This window comes from Botryllus schlosseri, chromosome 3 (assembly GCF_051294905.1).
Source record: "Botryllus schlosseri isolate E-star chromosome 3, Bs_hap1, whole genome shotgun sequence".
NCBI classification, from domain to species: Eukaryota; Metazoa; Chordata; class Ascidiacea; order Stolidobranchia; family Styelidae; genus Botryllus; species Botryllus schlosseri.
The window spans coordinates 8,170,840-8,187,174 of NC_137238.1; the positions used below are offsets into that span (position 1 = coordinate 8,170,840).

Genomic DNA, 16,335 nt, shown 5'->3' on the forward strand with positions numbered 1-16,335 from the left:
CAGTTACAAACGGAATGTTTGAGCATTTATACATTCCGAGGCAATGCAATATGTCGCGGGACATCTGTTCATGGTTTGTCATGAACTTTTTCTCATGCACCATAAATGCGACTAGGAATATTGGGTCTCCCTTCATCAACACATTGCAGCACACTAAAATGGAAACGTAAAAGTCCCCTAGGGAGAAAGTCGTATCGTAGGATAGCACTGGCGGTAGTTCCGTATTCTTCATTGAGATTTTCAATATATGTCCAGTCTCATCAAGCCTATCGCTGTGTGCCATACGGTAGTGATGTCGGGAATTATTTCGATCTTTCTGGCAAAGTTACCAAGTTACCACGGATCTTGATAGCTTCGATGAACCCGCGACCGCTGAGCAACTTCGTACCGTCCGTTACCCATCGGTGAACCGCGGGAACCTCATCCGCTTCCGCCAGGCCCCTACCATCGACTGACTGGTGGAGTGCTCTGGCGTACTCCGACTTCTCGTCGGCCAAGGCATCGACTCCAATCCCTTGAACCTTAGGCTGACCAAGCCTCGTAAGCACCCTGGACACGAACCGTCCATGTCCCAGCGCACTCACCAAAGATTCGCTGGAGACCTTCATCCGGGTAAGCCGAACTTTCTGCAAGAGGACGAGTCGAGACGCCAGGGAGGGCTCTCCGAGACCACCATCAGTTACGTCGGCATGAATAAAGGCCACCGTCGTGTCCTTCGGAAGATGGAGCCATTTCCTCACATACCCTCGTATTTTGATGTCATACGTCGCCAACATCCCGTGCGTGAGCCTTCCTATGGAGCCACCGTAGATCAGCTTGGGAATCAGGTGGTTGCGTAACAAGTATAGCCGCTGTTGGGGCTTTAGGGGGGCCTCGGCCAGCTCCCGGAGACCCCGGCGGAGAGTATCCCCCAGGGGTGCCCGACAGCCACCCGCGCCCACTTCCAGCCCCAGGTAACGGAAGCCCTCGTCCGGACCCAGTGAAGGGACCGGCGCTCCAGAAATCCGCAACGCAGTAGCCACACCTACACAACTCCGCTTGCGCTTTCCGTCCGCACGGATAAGCAGGGACCTGCATTTGGCCGCATTCGCTTCCAGGCCGGTCGGGGCAAGGGCGACGAAGAATCGCTTCAACTGCGCACACATACCCATCTCGGTCTCAGTCACTAGCGCGACGTCATCAGCAAACCCTAATGCACTGACCAAGTGACCCTCAACGGTCGGACCAATAGGCTCCAGACTACAACTACTTATGTACTCCACGAGGGGCTCAGGAACTCCCATTCGTCTAGCCGCCCTTAAAATGCTGTCGTGCTTAACGGAATCGAACGCCTTTCTCAGGTCGAGGAAGACGACACACAGGTTGGACCCCTTGGCCTGAGTGATCATCGCGTCAAGCAGCGTCACATTTTCCGCGCAGCCGTCAGTAGGTAGAAAGGCACGCTGCATGGGATTAAGTTTAAAGCTCATGCTGAGACGTTTAGCCAAAAACTTGTGGAACACCCGGACTAGCACCGGACTGATGGTAATCGGCCGGTACTCGCCGGGCGACTTTGGGTTATTGACCTTCGGAACCAACACGGTTCGGGCTGAGCGGAGCGGCAAAGGCAGGGCACGGTTTAGGATCCACAGGTTGAATAGTTTCACAAGGTAGTTGACGGATAGCTTCTTCACGCATCCGAGTGTCATCCCATCCGGGCCTGGTGCCGAAGGGCGAGAGGTTCGCAAAGCATGGGTCACCTCTGCTGTCACCCCGGATAACAGATCCCAGTCGACAGGCCCTTTCGGGGTCGTCCGTCTATCATCCGCTCCAGCCTCAACACTCATTATCCTGCGCCAGAAGGCGATCATCTCTGATCGGGACGGTTGCCCCAGGGCCCCCGAACTCCGCCAACTGCCCCCCAGGACCAAGCTTGCACACGACTTCCTAGACTTGGCGTACAACCGTTGTACCACCGCGTACCCATCGCGTACCTATCCCTCCGTAGGGATCTCTCCGATCGGAATCCCTCCCGTGGGGACTTCCTATTAGTCCAGGAGTTCGATGGCATGCTAATCCCGAGGTGTTCCACTAAATCACCCGCGTGCGCCGTAAGTGCTTCCGCCAGGGTCGCCCCCAGGGAACGTTCAGCAATTAACTGATCCAGGAAGCCTTCCCCTCCAGGGTCCAAGGGATCCCGAGGCTCCAACGGGGAGAGGGTCTCACGTAGACGTTCGTCCCAGATATCTCGAGCTTCGGCCGACCTGTACTGGCTTTGGGATTCTCCGTCTCCCATCACCCGACTACACGAGACCATTGTCGCCCCGGCCGCGGGGTCTTCGGGTTCCGGTCCATTTGCCGCCCCGGAGCCCGTGGATGTTGGGATCCCGCCGCCCACGGGATCAAGGTGTTCAAGCCCCCTCGGCCGCGCTGTACACCCCGGGGTGCTCGGGCCCATTTGCCGCTCCCGATTCCCCTCGCACAGTCGCCCCTTCCTCAAGGGGGCTAGGATGGCTCGGCCCATTGGCCGCACCGCGCCGATCCGAACTTGCGGGCCATTGCTGAAGGGGCCCTTGGGGGATTGGTCCATTCGCCGCATCCTTCCCCGCTGGGTTAGGGTCAGTCTGTCCTGCCACCGAGCTGTTGGCCGCCTCGGATTCTAACCTCAGCACAAGTTCTCTGTACTTTTTATTCTTACGATGACACCGGATGGCCTCGATGCTCCGTTCAAAATTGAGCGCTCTCTCAAAGACTTTGTAGTCAATCTTCCTGCCGGAAGTTTTAAGGTGCAACTCCGCCCCCGCCAAAAGTCGCTCCTCCTCACGGCACCACTGCCGCCTTTTGGTCGCGATCTTCGCAATCGCTTCGGCCGCAAACGCCACCGAGTGGCTCCGCTTGCGGTGTTGCCCTCTGCCTTGGGGCGTACTGAATGACCGGTCGCAGGTCCCGCACGGGAATCCAGACCGAGATCCACCCCCTGGGGTACAGCTCCCTGGAGTCTCGTCGGCCATTGCTAACTTCTGGATTCTTGCTGTACTTCCTCTTTGCTGAACTTTCGCTTTCTCGTGAATAAACTCTCAGATACAGAACAACCAACTAGAGCACTGCAAAAAGAGAGAACATTCGGTAAGTATCAGGCGTCAATCGACAATCGGCGGGGGAACAGCCATCTTCCCCTAGTGGCCAGCACCAGTGGAGCCGAGGACCCACCCCTTGCGGACCCCAGGTCGGCCCTTAGGGGCAGATAGGTTAGGGGAGGTCTCCGGGGTTTTGGGTCATAGACCTATCACCCCTTCGACTATCGGGCGTTCCAGGCAGAGCCTTACCTTCCGCGACAGTGGACCAGTGCTTAGCCGGGACTCAAGCCGAATGGTAAGGACTACTAGGCAGATGAACTACCCGCATTTAAGCAATAGGTTGCTAAGGGGGCTTTCCAAAGGCCCTACCTTCGGGTCCTAACACCAAGTGTTAGAGGACGGACCTAGAGGCGTTCGGCCTATCCTAAGTACTCGAGACGTCCCCGTCCTTTCGCGTCAGTGAACCAGGTGTTAGCCGGAACGCAAGCTGTCGGTGGGGATTTCGGGACTTCGACCTAGAGTCGTTCGGTCTTAGTCAGGGCGGGACATCGCACCTAGAGGCGTTCGGTGTCAGTCTCCCCCTCGGTTAGTCTCGTTCGCCATCGGACCTAGAGTCGTTCGGTCCGACCTCCAGTACTCAAATCATCCCCGTCCTTCCACATCAGTGAACCAGGTGTTAGCCGGAACGCAAGCCGTCGGAGGGGATTTCGGGACTTCGACCTAGAGTCGTTCGGTCACAGTCTGAGGGGACACCGCACCTAGGGGCGTTCGGTTGCGGTCGGCAGCATTATAAACCGTGTCCTTGTCGAATTTGCGTATTTCATATTTTCACATTTCCGTTATTCTATTCGCTTACATAGACATTGATCTCAGCGTCATATGTTGCCATTAATTCTTCTTTAGCTCGAAAGTTTATGTGTTCCGCCGTCTACACATTTTAGAGTTACACATTTTAGAGTTGCGTATGCGCGTGTCTATAAAGGTCGATGACCGAAAGCTCCGCTCTCCGCTATCTCCGTCTTTTAGGAATCGGCATTTTAGGGTCCGTTCTCCGCTGTCCGTCTTTTAGGGATGCCCCGTAGCAAAAATATGCCCGTGACCCAGATATTTTGAAACTACAACTTCAGTGCGCAAAATCATAGCAGTGTATAACCGTTACGTGGTTGAACTAGGCTCCCTCTGTTGCGATCTATCTCACTACGGCACCAATCATAACGCTCCCCTTTTAGTTTCCTGATACCCCATTTCAATAAGCTGCCCGCCAAGTACTGAACTACTCAAATAACTTGACAGGAAAAAGAGCAGCAGAAACTACAAGCAATAAAATTCAATCCAGCTAGATGGAAAATGACGTTGAGAGTTTGTTGCATGATTCAAATAACCAAGTAAGTAAGCAGAAGCACATGGAATTAGAAGCACAAGACGAATCAGATCCCGATAATAATTGCAATGAAAAACGAAAATAATAGAATATAGCAGTCCACTTCAGCATGACTCATTTCTTCAACTGCGAAAGGTTTTTGATGAGCTGTCACGGAGCAACAAACCTCCAGCAGGAGTTCCGCGAGGACCAAAAGAAAACGTATATTTTGTCGTGACAAATGATGAAAATAGAAAAAGGAAAGACAACAACCTGAAATATGCCTTCATCGATGATTGCGGAGCTTGGTGCGAGCATAATAGATCCACTAAATATTACATCGAAGGGATTGACAGTGACTTTTCAAAAATTGTATTGAAACGTGACGGCAGGTTACGGGATCGAATTAGGGGAGGGAAGACAACATTTGGCCGGAGGTACCTGAATTCAATGATGCAACGAAGTACGTCCTATTCGAGATCATTGGTGTTTACCATTGCAAAGGCAAAGGCTCATATCAGAGGAAAATTAGTTGGTTGATCGGACATGAATCGGAAGTCGCATTGTACGAATACATCGGTGTCTTTCCTGGGCACGCGCCTCATGGCGATGCTGGATCTGCCGGGATATATCTGAAGAGCCACCACAGATTTTGTCTGAAGTAAAGAGATTGACCAAATTTATTTCACCAAAAAAGTGTACACAATGCTAATGACAGATAACAGCCAATTAATCAACAGCAAATTCGAGACCAGAAAAAATACAGAAGGTAAAAGAATTTCCAATCAAAGTTGTCAGCGGAACAGGAAATAAGGTATCGGACGACTCTCAGCAAGTATTCAGCATGATTAGCAATCACCCCTATGTACAATCTTGTGTTATAGAAAAGGACGAACCGTTCTGCGCTACTCTGTATGTACCAGAACAAATTGTGGATGTTGAACGATTCTGGTTTACTGGGAATACTCCGCTTCCAGTCGATGAAACATATAATCTTGGGAAAATATACGTGATGAAACATATAATCTTGGGAAAATATACGTAACAGTAATGGTGTTTAAAATGTGAGCATCATGATAAGAGATACGGGCCAATCTCCTATATTCCTCGGCCCAATATTCCTACATACGAAATCGTGCAGGTCATCATTCCTATATTTGCTAGCCAGTTGCAAAAGGAGTTTCCAGCTGCAGATAATTCAACAATTAGAACCGACGACGAGCGGGCAATGTATGTATGTATAATGGCTTATTGGATGGCCTGCCAGGTGCTACCCACAATCTCTGCTATAGGCTATAGCCACATGAAAAAAATATTTCTGATCATTTAATAAAGATTGGGGCTAATGAAATCATCCAGCCTTGCTTGCATCTTTGTGGTCAGCGGAAGACGCGATGAAGAAGTACTGCAGGGAAACTGCCCACAGACACACTTCCATACTTCGATTCACTCCTCGCCAAGGCTCGCGACAAGGTTTGGGCGTCAAATAGAACATTGGACCGACAATCGAATTCCGAAGGACTGTATCTAAATAATAATTGTGAAACCGCGAATTTTATGATCAAGGTACGGACACAATGGCAAAAATGTAAATCAACTAAATTGATTGATCTTCTCCACAAAATGGTCACGACCATGTTTTTGGACGTTCAAGGCATGTACCGACTGAAGGATCAGTATCTAAAATATGAATCAGATTTATGCGAATGGGACAATAAGTCGGAAAAGGAAAAACAAAAGGCATTTACTAAGTTTCTTGCGGAACCAGTATTGGCCGTTAACGCTTTGCATGTTTCATCCGATGGAAAGCTACGCGTCACGGGTCCCAATAAGAATGCCGGATCAAAACGCAGCCGCAGAAAGAGGAAGCAAATCGGAATTTTCAAATGATATCATTTCAAGGTTTTTTTTTTGCTTAGAATTGATTTGTCCAGGGGTTACTTTTTTCCGTTCATTTAATCAATCATTTTCATATGAAAAATGAAACTTGGTATGTTTTGTTCAGATTTCATATGCGCGTGTCCATAGACGTCAGTAAGTGATTAAAAAGTTTTCTTCTCACCGCTCATTCTGGCCTTTTCGGAATCAGCATTTCGTGGCAGCATTCTTTCAAGCATCTCTCTCGTTGTCTTAGACACTTTAATTCCTGTGATTATAATAGCAACAACTGTTAGTTACTGACTGACCGACGTGTAGCATACTGTATGCACAACCACAGTAATAGAATATTATCTATACAACACAATATTGAGAGTCGACGGCATAAGAGAATAATGTTTTTCAACTTAATTTCTAATTAGAATTACATAATAGCACTGGCCATAAATATCTGTATCTACACAACAAAGAAGCTACAATTTAGCTTGGGAAATATCAAATTGTAAAAATCTGACTTACTTAATAAGATGGGTCTCAATCAGAAGACGCTACTCCTCTACGCGATAGAGTCGATCTCGCCCCACGCATCTTAATCATTGGCCCACTTGTATGGCTTACGACCATACCACGTTGAATACACCCGACCTCGCCCGCTGTCGTTTAATTGGTTTATCACCTGTAAATTATGAGACATAAGAATTTTACAGGTATTCTTTACTCCTACCCAATGCCATATACTATGTCCCCCGTTATGTTACGTCAACTTAACATAAAATTATTAGTAACTTAACATAAAATTATTAGTAATTGCCTCACATAAAATTATTAGTAATTGCCTCATCATGTAATCAACAAGGTTACTTACGTATTGGCATCGTCTTTAGATGCTCCACAGGCGACCTCAACCAAAGAAAGACTTTCTTAGATGCTCGCAACCATGTGCCTTAAACTCGACCAGCCAAGCATAATAATATACTAAATTCCACACGAGCCATATTTACTAAACTCAGTGGACGCAAAGGAAGCACTATGACATTGCGCCTAGCTGACCGATTTGGGGGGGTTTGGGTCGCAGGAGTTTCGGTCTTGGTAAGAGGTCAAAGTTCAGTCGGTCTTTTTTGGACTTCAGTATTGGAAGTATTTCGCGCTCGAGGAACATTCGACTATAATAAAACATATAATAAGGGTTGTTCGAACCCGCCCGAATTCACATCAGCGATTGGCAATACGGGGAAATTAATGGTATTGGATTTTGTTTTAGTGCTTTGTGAACCACTGTCGTAAGAGGTCAAAGTCCAGTCGGTCTTTTCGGGACTTTAGTATTGGAAATATTTCGCGCTTTGATCGCGCTAGAGGACCACTCGGCTATAATAAACCAAACAATAATTGTATGTGGTATATTCGGAGTCAAATCAAGGTTGTTATAACAACAATCGGGTACGGTCTCATACCCTGTGGTTCGAACCACCCCGAATTTACATCAGCGATTGGAAATTAATGGCATTGCATTTTGTTTTAGTGCTTTGTGTGTCCAAGTAAGTTAACTGAGATTGGGATGTATATATATCTGCTCACCTTGAATTTTTAGTACTGCACCCAGTTAATAATTTTAACATGGGTGTATTCTAAACAAAGAAACTCTATTATATGACGTTCATGTGAAGTTGTGGGCCACAACACTAGATAGTATCATCCTGAATGATACGACGAAGAAATATTCTGACGATTAAATTGCGTAGCTTTCAAATACACGTATATTTAGTTATTCATTTCGTGCGCAAAGCTTCAAAACATATTTTATGTGCAAGGGGCCCTCACTATCAAAAGTGATGAACAGTGCCGCCTCCTTCGATTTCAGCACGCTGTGCGCCGCAGGATATACTACCTAGTTCGAAACATTTTGTTACAAACGTGAAGGCAGTGTTTTAACGGGAAATTATCGGTTTTAAAGTACGCGCAATTCATTTTACACGAATTATAATAACCCACTACATTTATGAAAACATATGTCGCAAACATCGTCGCGATGCGCGACCGAGAGTTTCGGGATTTGACATGATTTGCGGAATGTTAATTTGCTCTGAATACTACTCATTAGGGATATGTCCTACTCCTACTACATCATCATCTATTGCGTAGCCATTTTTCTTCAGCCCCCCTCATATCGGCCCTGAGCCCAGCGCCCCCCCATATCGACCCTAAGCGCTTCCGCCCCCTTCAAATTCGCCAGCGTCCCTTGGGGACGCTGGAGGCAAGGTTAAGAACCACTGATTTAGGCTTAGACACGCTTTATTGTTCTGTGGCTGATTATATCAAGGTCAAGTCTAGATCGTAAAGGCATAGGCTTATATATAATATATTGGTGATGCCACTCAGCTTGCTGAACCATACCGCCTTTGTACTACAAACTTTGTACTATTCCGATTTAGCTTGAGCAGTAAACAGCACCCTCTGCAGAGCAAAATCAAATCCACCAAGCCGTATATGTCTTACGATATTCCTTCTGCAGCCTAATTTAAGCTGTATTAAACTGTTGAAACTTATTTATTACTCGTTATGTATAAGGATATGCGGGATAGTAATTTATTACTCGTTATGTATAAGGATATGCGGGATAGTAAAGATAATTTGGCGTTATTTCAGTCAATTTTCCAACATTGTACGTGTTACTGCAGTAATCTGCAGGGTTTAGTGTAGTGATTATTGTCATCAGTTGATTAGGCGCCCCGTACTTTGTTCTCTCTATATATGTTGATTGGGCGCCGCATCTAGTTTATTCGTTTCTGTCGTTGGTACTGTTGTGTTAGCTACTTTAAGTTGGTACGCTGTCAGTTGTTCTTTGTGTTCTATGTGGTCTCTAGTTATTGACATGTGTTTCTATTGTTTAGGCTTGTCTTCCATAACCGCAGGCGACCACTATTTTAAAACCTAATTTCACGACCCAGTTTCATTTGCTGTATTTGGACATTACTTCGTTACATCAATTATTTGCAATACATATCAGTTCTACCTTCATCTACGGATCATCATTTGTCTGGATCGGTCGTGGAATTTGAGTTCAATTCAAAAAGTGGTTTCAATAACTCTCCTTACGTGAGGAGCAGTTACAGTTTTAAAATATACGCTTGTCGTAAGAACGGGAGACTGAAGCTATTCGAAGATGGCTTCGAAAGACACGCCAATCAATCAAGAGATGGGTGATCATGATGTAAAGGCATCCGATGAAGCCCATGCAACCATCACGCATGGGGATTTAATGTCCGCTGATGCAAAGGTATCCGATGACACCACGCATGTGGATGTAACGTCCGCTGATGCAAAGGCATCCGATGAAGCCCATCGCCCCGCGCATGTCGATGCAACGTCCGCTGATGACGCCGACAAAGCCCGTGGAACCGCGCACGTGGGCGCAACGTCCACTGATGACGCTAATGTACCGCGCAACGACCGCAATGCATGCGAACATGACGGCGAAGGACTGTCTGATGTAGTGAAAAAGCGGCCGGCGGCGACGCGCAGCAAGACAAAAGAAATAAAGGCAAGATATTCAGAAAGCACGGAACATTTGAGCCTAAGAATGGAAAAATGCTCCGAGATCGCAATAATCTCGAGTGATGAAAGTGAAGTAGGGGAGTCCTTGAAACTGATGCTACAGCACAGAGACAGTTTGAGAAATATTCTGAAAGTGATGAAAGATGTTCTTCCGGACGAAGAGTATGGCCCATGTGAAGAAGACTTCAAACGTTTGGAAGCTGAAATAACGGAGATCAAGATACAAGTGTCGAAGCGTCTTGGGGATATTAGAAGCGATAGACGTTCGCGTTCTAGTCGGTCGAGTCGAACCAAGTCATCCGGAAGTTCTTCGAAAGCCGGCAGTGTCAAATCCCATATCCAAAAGATGCGAAAGGCGAAGGAAAAGGCAGCCGTGCTGAAAGCGGGTTTAGCGTTCAAGCAAAAAGAAACAGAACTCGAAACAGAACTCGCTGAAAAGATGGCTTCGCTTGAGACGCAAAGGTGTTGCTTGAAAACAAAGTTAAGCTGGAGCGTGATGCACTCAAAACGAAAATGCAGATCGCAGCGCAAGAAGCGATCGTAAAGGAGTGCAGGGAAGTGGAGAAAGTGGAGAATCCTTTCGGTCTGATGGAAGAGTTGGAGGATCTATCGCGTGAGCCGTCTTCATACATGCAGCCACCAGCGGTTTCACGTCAAGATCAAACAACAGAAATCGCCTTTAACGAAATCCCACCAGCGAGAAATCCTGTTGAAGATCCAGTTGATATTCGTGACCGACCACAATTTAGTTCTCGCGTGGTGGCCAATGACTCTCGCGTGGCTGATTATTCTCCCGTTGAACCTTCAATCAATACGATCGCAGGACACATCGCTCAAGCATCGTCTGCACCTCCAGTAACTAATAGGCTTAATGTCTATTCCGATAACTTTGTTCCAATGTTTGCAGATAATGCACAGATTCCGCGTGATCCCGTGAGTAGATCCGGTGCAGCTCCGAAGATCACAGCATCGAACTTGAATGTACGCGGTACTCTCGATGGTCTCCAACGCAACGAGGAGATGCTACTATCAATGATGAGGGAGATGATATCTGCTCAAAGACTTCCAAGCATTCGACTGTGGAAGTTTACTGGTAACCCTTTGGATTTTCCGAAATGGGAAGCATCGTTTGAGGCGTTGGTAGAGTCCAGAGTTCAAAATACTAACGAAAAAATGAATTTGTTACGGCAATATTTAGGTGACGGTCCCTTGAAGGTTGTCGATGGTTACTTCCTGAATAATACCGAGGAAACGTACTTCGCTGCAAAGAGAGAGCTGAAGCTCAGATACGGTGGCAGCACGTCGATTGGAAGCGCCTTCATCAATGAACTGAAAGCGTGGAAGCCCGTCAAAAGTAAGCATGACCTTCGCGAATTTTCTGATTTCCTGTTGCAAGTTTCAGCCAACAAGGAACGAAATACGGACTTGAAAACACTGGACTATGCGTCTTGTCAAATACCGACTGTGGTCAACAAACTCCCGCTGTATTTGAAGAACCGATGGATGGACGAAGTTCATAAATACAAACGGGCCACTGGTAACGACTAGGGTTGGATTATCCGGATAACGGTTAACCGCAGGTGTTTTCATTATCCGATATCCGGATATAAATATGCCGGTTAACCGGATAAAATAGTATCTAGTTAATAATGTGTTTTAAACTTTTAGGAAGCTTCAATAAGTCGTATTATAAGTGTTTCGCGCGGCCAATTAGCGAGAAGCGTGTCGCCAATTAGCGGGATACGTTAATGCACTGTGTAACGCCACGCAATCTCCCGCTGAGAAGATCGCCAAATTAGGTCATTGATAGGGCTGGGCACAATGATTCGAGTACTCGAATCTGAATCGAGTATTAATTTTAATGATTCGAGTCGAGTAGTAAAAGTCGATTTTTTCGAGTACTGAAATTATACGTTTCTCGCCACTGAAAGTTAATTTATCAACGAGAATCATAGTTTCGATACTTATTTTCACTGTTGGTGCCTTGAAACCTTGATTGCCCGTATCGTACCACACGAAACATGTGGTACAAAGCTACGAACGTTACTGGGAATAGCATGTTTCCGAAGTCATGATCATCCCACAACATTGTCACCAAGTGCAATGAAATCTTTGGTCGAAAAATTCCAAAGTATCTTTAATGTGATGGATAACAGCTATTATATTCTTTGAGATCGCATAAAAGGTACAGGTACATAAAAGGTAGAGCTTTGACATATTACTTTCTATTATGACGTCATAACGAGTGATACTCGATTACTCGACTCGACTCGAAGCATATTACGTGATTCAGAATCGAATCACTCAGGTACTCGATTTTGCCCAGCCCTAGTCATTGATTGCCGCGAACTCGGCTATCGTTGCTGGCCTGGTTTTTCGAGTCTTCAACAAGCCTATAGTTCCGCTGGCAGAATCACATCTGCAATAGGCTCTGTGGACATTACACCATCACTGGCCTACATAATCGCATCTGCATTGGCTTGGTGCTCACGATATTATCGCTGGCCTGCGCAATCGCATCTGCAATAGGCATGGTACGAACGATATCATCGCTGGCGTAACCATAGTCTCGGGCCTGGCATGCGTTGGCTCTTATCTCTTGGTGGCATGGAGACAATATGCCGCTGAGATTATAATGAGTGACATTGCGAAACTGAATGACATCGAATGTTCGCATTCCGGAAACATATTCGTGCGTGCAAGCGTAATTGATTTCCGCTGATACTAAATTCGAAAAAAAATCGAAACCACCTCGTGTTATTTAAAACACCCCCTTATTTTTCGGCTGGCTACGGGCCCGATCATGTAAATTTCTCATGAAGGAATTAGAGCGAGCTATCATGGCGGCCTCAATTCCGGTATCAGCTACTCGTCCTTCCAGTACTGGACACCTAAACAGAAGAATGGGCAAAAAGGAAGGGCTGCTTACTATATTCAGCCTTGCTTAGCCTACTATAATTCAGCCCATTTTGTGGAAGCAGAAAGAGCATTCGATACGTGTGGACTCTTTGTTGCAAAACTCCGGTCCCGGCTACAGGATGCCACAATTGATGCGGTGTGCTTTATAAGGAGGGAGCTGCAATTACACTGTGTAATGATTTTGCGATCCATTTTTCATGCAGACCTCGTGAAATCGATTATTTCACTTAGGATTCACTATCCGGTTAACCGGTTAGCTAAATTCCAAATATACGGATATATCCGTTATCCGGATAGTGAAAATTATTGATATCCGAACTAACCCTAGTAACGACGATAGCTACCCGCCATTCGCTAACATTGTCAGATTTATCAAGGACCAATCCGATATCAAGAATCAGCCTGAATTTGAAGTACAAGACAGCGGAAACATCGAGAGCAAACCGAAACCGAAAACAACTTCTTTCGCGTTCAAAGTAGAGAAAGCAAGTTGTTTGCATTGTGAAGGAGATCATCACATTGCTGACTGCTTTGAATTGCAAGGTAAAACCATGGCGGAGCGTAAGAAGGTATTTTATGCTCTTTATCTGTGTTTCGGCTGTGGCAACAAAACTGGTAAAACTCACATTTCAAGATCCTGTACCAAGCGAGCAAAATGCTCCAAATGTGACAAAAGGCATCCTACATGCCTTCATCTTGACACAGATCATGAAAAGGAAGTTAGTACCTCAACTTCCCTATGTACCCAGATATGCGATTCAAATGGTAGAGGCATAAGCAGTGCGCTCATTGTGCCTGTTTGGGTTAGATCTAAACAAAATGCGAGATGTGAAGTACTTTGTTATTGCGTCCTTGACGACCATTCCAACTCCAGTTTTATCTCAGACGAACTGTTTGATAAGCTTGGCCTAGATGGAACGGATACAGCGATATCGTTGACAACTCTTGCCGGAAGAGACATCGACACGCCTTGCAAGAAAGTCAAGGATTTGGAGATCTTGAGCTATGACAAGAAAGAAATAGTTGATGTGGCGACACTTTTCACGGAAAAGGAGATTCCGGTCTGTCGCACCCAGATTCCCAACCGTAAAATCTGCAAGGAGTGGGTACATCTCACAGAGGTATGTGATCAGCTTGTCCCGTACGACTCTAAGTTGGATGTCTCAGTATTGCTCGGCACTGACGTACCGAAAGCATTGCGGCCGAGAGACGTCGTGGCTGGAGGGGACAATGATCCATATGGCGTGCGTACCATATTAGGTTGGGGAGTTGTTGGTCCAATGTGTTTGGACGTTGCTAAGGATTCCGTCATTTGTCACAAAACGTTAATTCGACCTACGGCCCTAGATGACAAGCTTGTGTTCGGTTCGAAATGTAAAGAAGTATTAACACCTCAATCAGTAGGAACCATGTTTGAGATTGAATTTGCGGAACACAATGGTAAGCATATTCCAATGTCCATAGAAGACCGTAGGTTTGTCGAAATTCTCAAAGAAGGCACATTTCAAAGATGCGATGGTCATTTGGAAATGCCTTTACCCTTCCTTGAAAAGTAGTACGGCAACGTTACCGAATAATAAGCCGCTAGCTGTAAAACGAATCGGTCAACTTAGAAAGCGCCTTCTGAAAGATGAAAGGTATTAACAATTGGGCTGAGGCAGTGCCAGAAACTGACCGAAATATCGCAAATGGCAAAGTGAATTACATACCGCACTTGGGAGTTTATCGAGGAGGGTTGGTGCGATGACATGCAAAATAAGGTCAAAAACATGCAAAATAAGGTCAGTCACATGCAAAATAAGGTCAGTCGCGACATGCAAAATAAGGTCAGTCCGCACATGAATCCAAATCTATACTCCAATTACAAATCCAACCTTTTTCTTATGAAAAATAAATTCAAATTATCTTTCCTGTATAGTAGCCTAGTTTCAACATTGAAATTCCATATCTATATTCCAAATCTTAAGATTTTTCAATCAAAAGATAATCATGATTATCTTGATTACGAAGTCAGTCGCATGTAGAATATTATTATCGGTCCGCGCATAAATCCAAATCCATACTTCAATTACAAATCCAACTCTTTTTCTTATGAAAAATAAATTCAAAATATCTTTCCTATAACAATTTCACGATTCACATTCCCCATCTATATCCTAAATCTGAAGATGTTTCAACAAAATGTAATCAGACGATTATTACAATTACGAGAGGTGAGTCGCATGTAGAATATAAAGAGTACGCATATAAATCCAAATGTTTACTTCAAATCCTACTGTTTTCTTATGCCACTGACCTTATTCTGCAATCTGCATGTGGCGACTGACCGTATTTCGCATGCGACTGACCTTATTTTGCATGTGACTGATCTTATTCTGCATGTCGTGACTGACCTTATTTTGCATGCGACTGGCCTTATTTTGCATGTGACTGACCTTATTTTGCATGTCGCGACTGACCTTATTTTGTATGCGACTGACCTTATTTTGCATGTGACTGACCTTATTTTGCATGTGACTGACCTTATTTTGCATGTCGCGACTGACCTTATTTTGCATGTGACTGACCTTATTTTGCATGTGACTGACCTTATTTTGCATGTGATTGACCTTATTTTGCATGTGATTGACCTTATTTTGCATGTCGCGACTGACCTTATTTTGCATGTGACTGACCTTATTTTGCATGTGACTGACCTTATTTTGCATGTGATTGACCTTATTTTGCATGTCGCGACTGACCTTATTTTGCATGTGACTGACCTTACTTTGCATGTGATTGACCTTATTTTGCATGTCGCGACTGACCTTATTTTGCATGTGACTGACCTTATTTTGCATGTGATTGACCTTATTTTGCATGTCGCGACTGACCTTATTTTGCGTGTGACTGACCTTATTTTGCATGTGACTGACCTTATTTTGCATGTGACTGACCTTATTTTGCATGTGACTGACCTTATTTTGCATGTGATTGACCTTATTTTGCATGTGACTGACCTTATTTTGCATGTGACTGACCTTATTTTGCATGTGATTGACCTTATTTTGCATGTCGCGACTGACCTTATTTTGCATGTGACTGACCTTATTTTGCATGTGATTGACCTTATTTTGCATGTGATTGACCTTATTTTGCATGTCGCGACTGACCTTATTTTGCATGTGACTGACCTTATTTTGCATGTGACTGACCTTATTTTGCATGTGATTGACCTTATTTTGCATGTCGCGACTGACCTTATTTTGCATGTGACTGACCTTATTTTGCATGTGATTGACCTTATTTTGCATGTCGCGACTGACCTTAGTAGTATATAACAGCACTTTCTCATGCGGACCAATCAAATCGCAGCATTTGATCACGTGACCACTTTGAATTTCAAATCAAACAGAGAAAAGCGCGCGAAAGAGTTATATCAATAGTGTTTCAATAGGGACAATGGGTGACAATATATGTCAATAACGGGCGTAACCATCATTGTATTCACAATGATTACGTCAGCTGATTGCATAATGGGTCTGCGTGACAGCATAATTGAGGTGTGTCTGAGAGCGAGCGTTATTGCAC

The 16,335-nt window shown here is 45.4% G+C and overlaps 1 protein-coding gene across 1 annotated transcript; it reads left to right on the forward strand.

Annotated features, from left to right (window-relative positions):
* Nucleotides 1-10,316: 10,316 nt before the first annotated feature.
* LOC145435712 (uncharacterized) lies at nucleotides 10,317-14,299 on the forward strand. Its single transcript, XM_080313003.1, has 2 exons — nucleotides 10,317-11,645; nucleotides 12,179-14,299. Exon 1 carries the CDS (start codon nucleotides 10,360-10,362, stop codon nucleotides 11,392-11,394), a length of 1,035 nt encoding a protein of 344 aa, XP_080169129.1. The 5' UTR covers nucleotides 10,317-10,359; the 3' UTR covers nucleotides 11,395-11,645; nucleotides 12,179-14,299.
* Nucleotides 14,300-16,335: the final 2,036 nt, after the last annotated feature.

Coding starts and splice junctions, on each gene's coding strand:
- LOC145435712 (XM_080313003.1), top strand. CDS start 10,360: ATGCAGATCGCAGCGCAAGAAGCGATCGTAAAGGAGTGCAGGGAAGTG.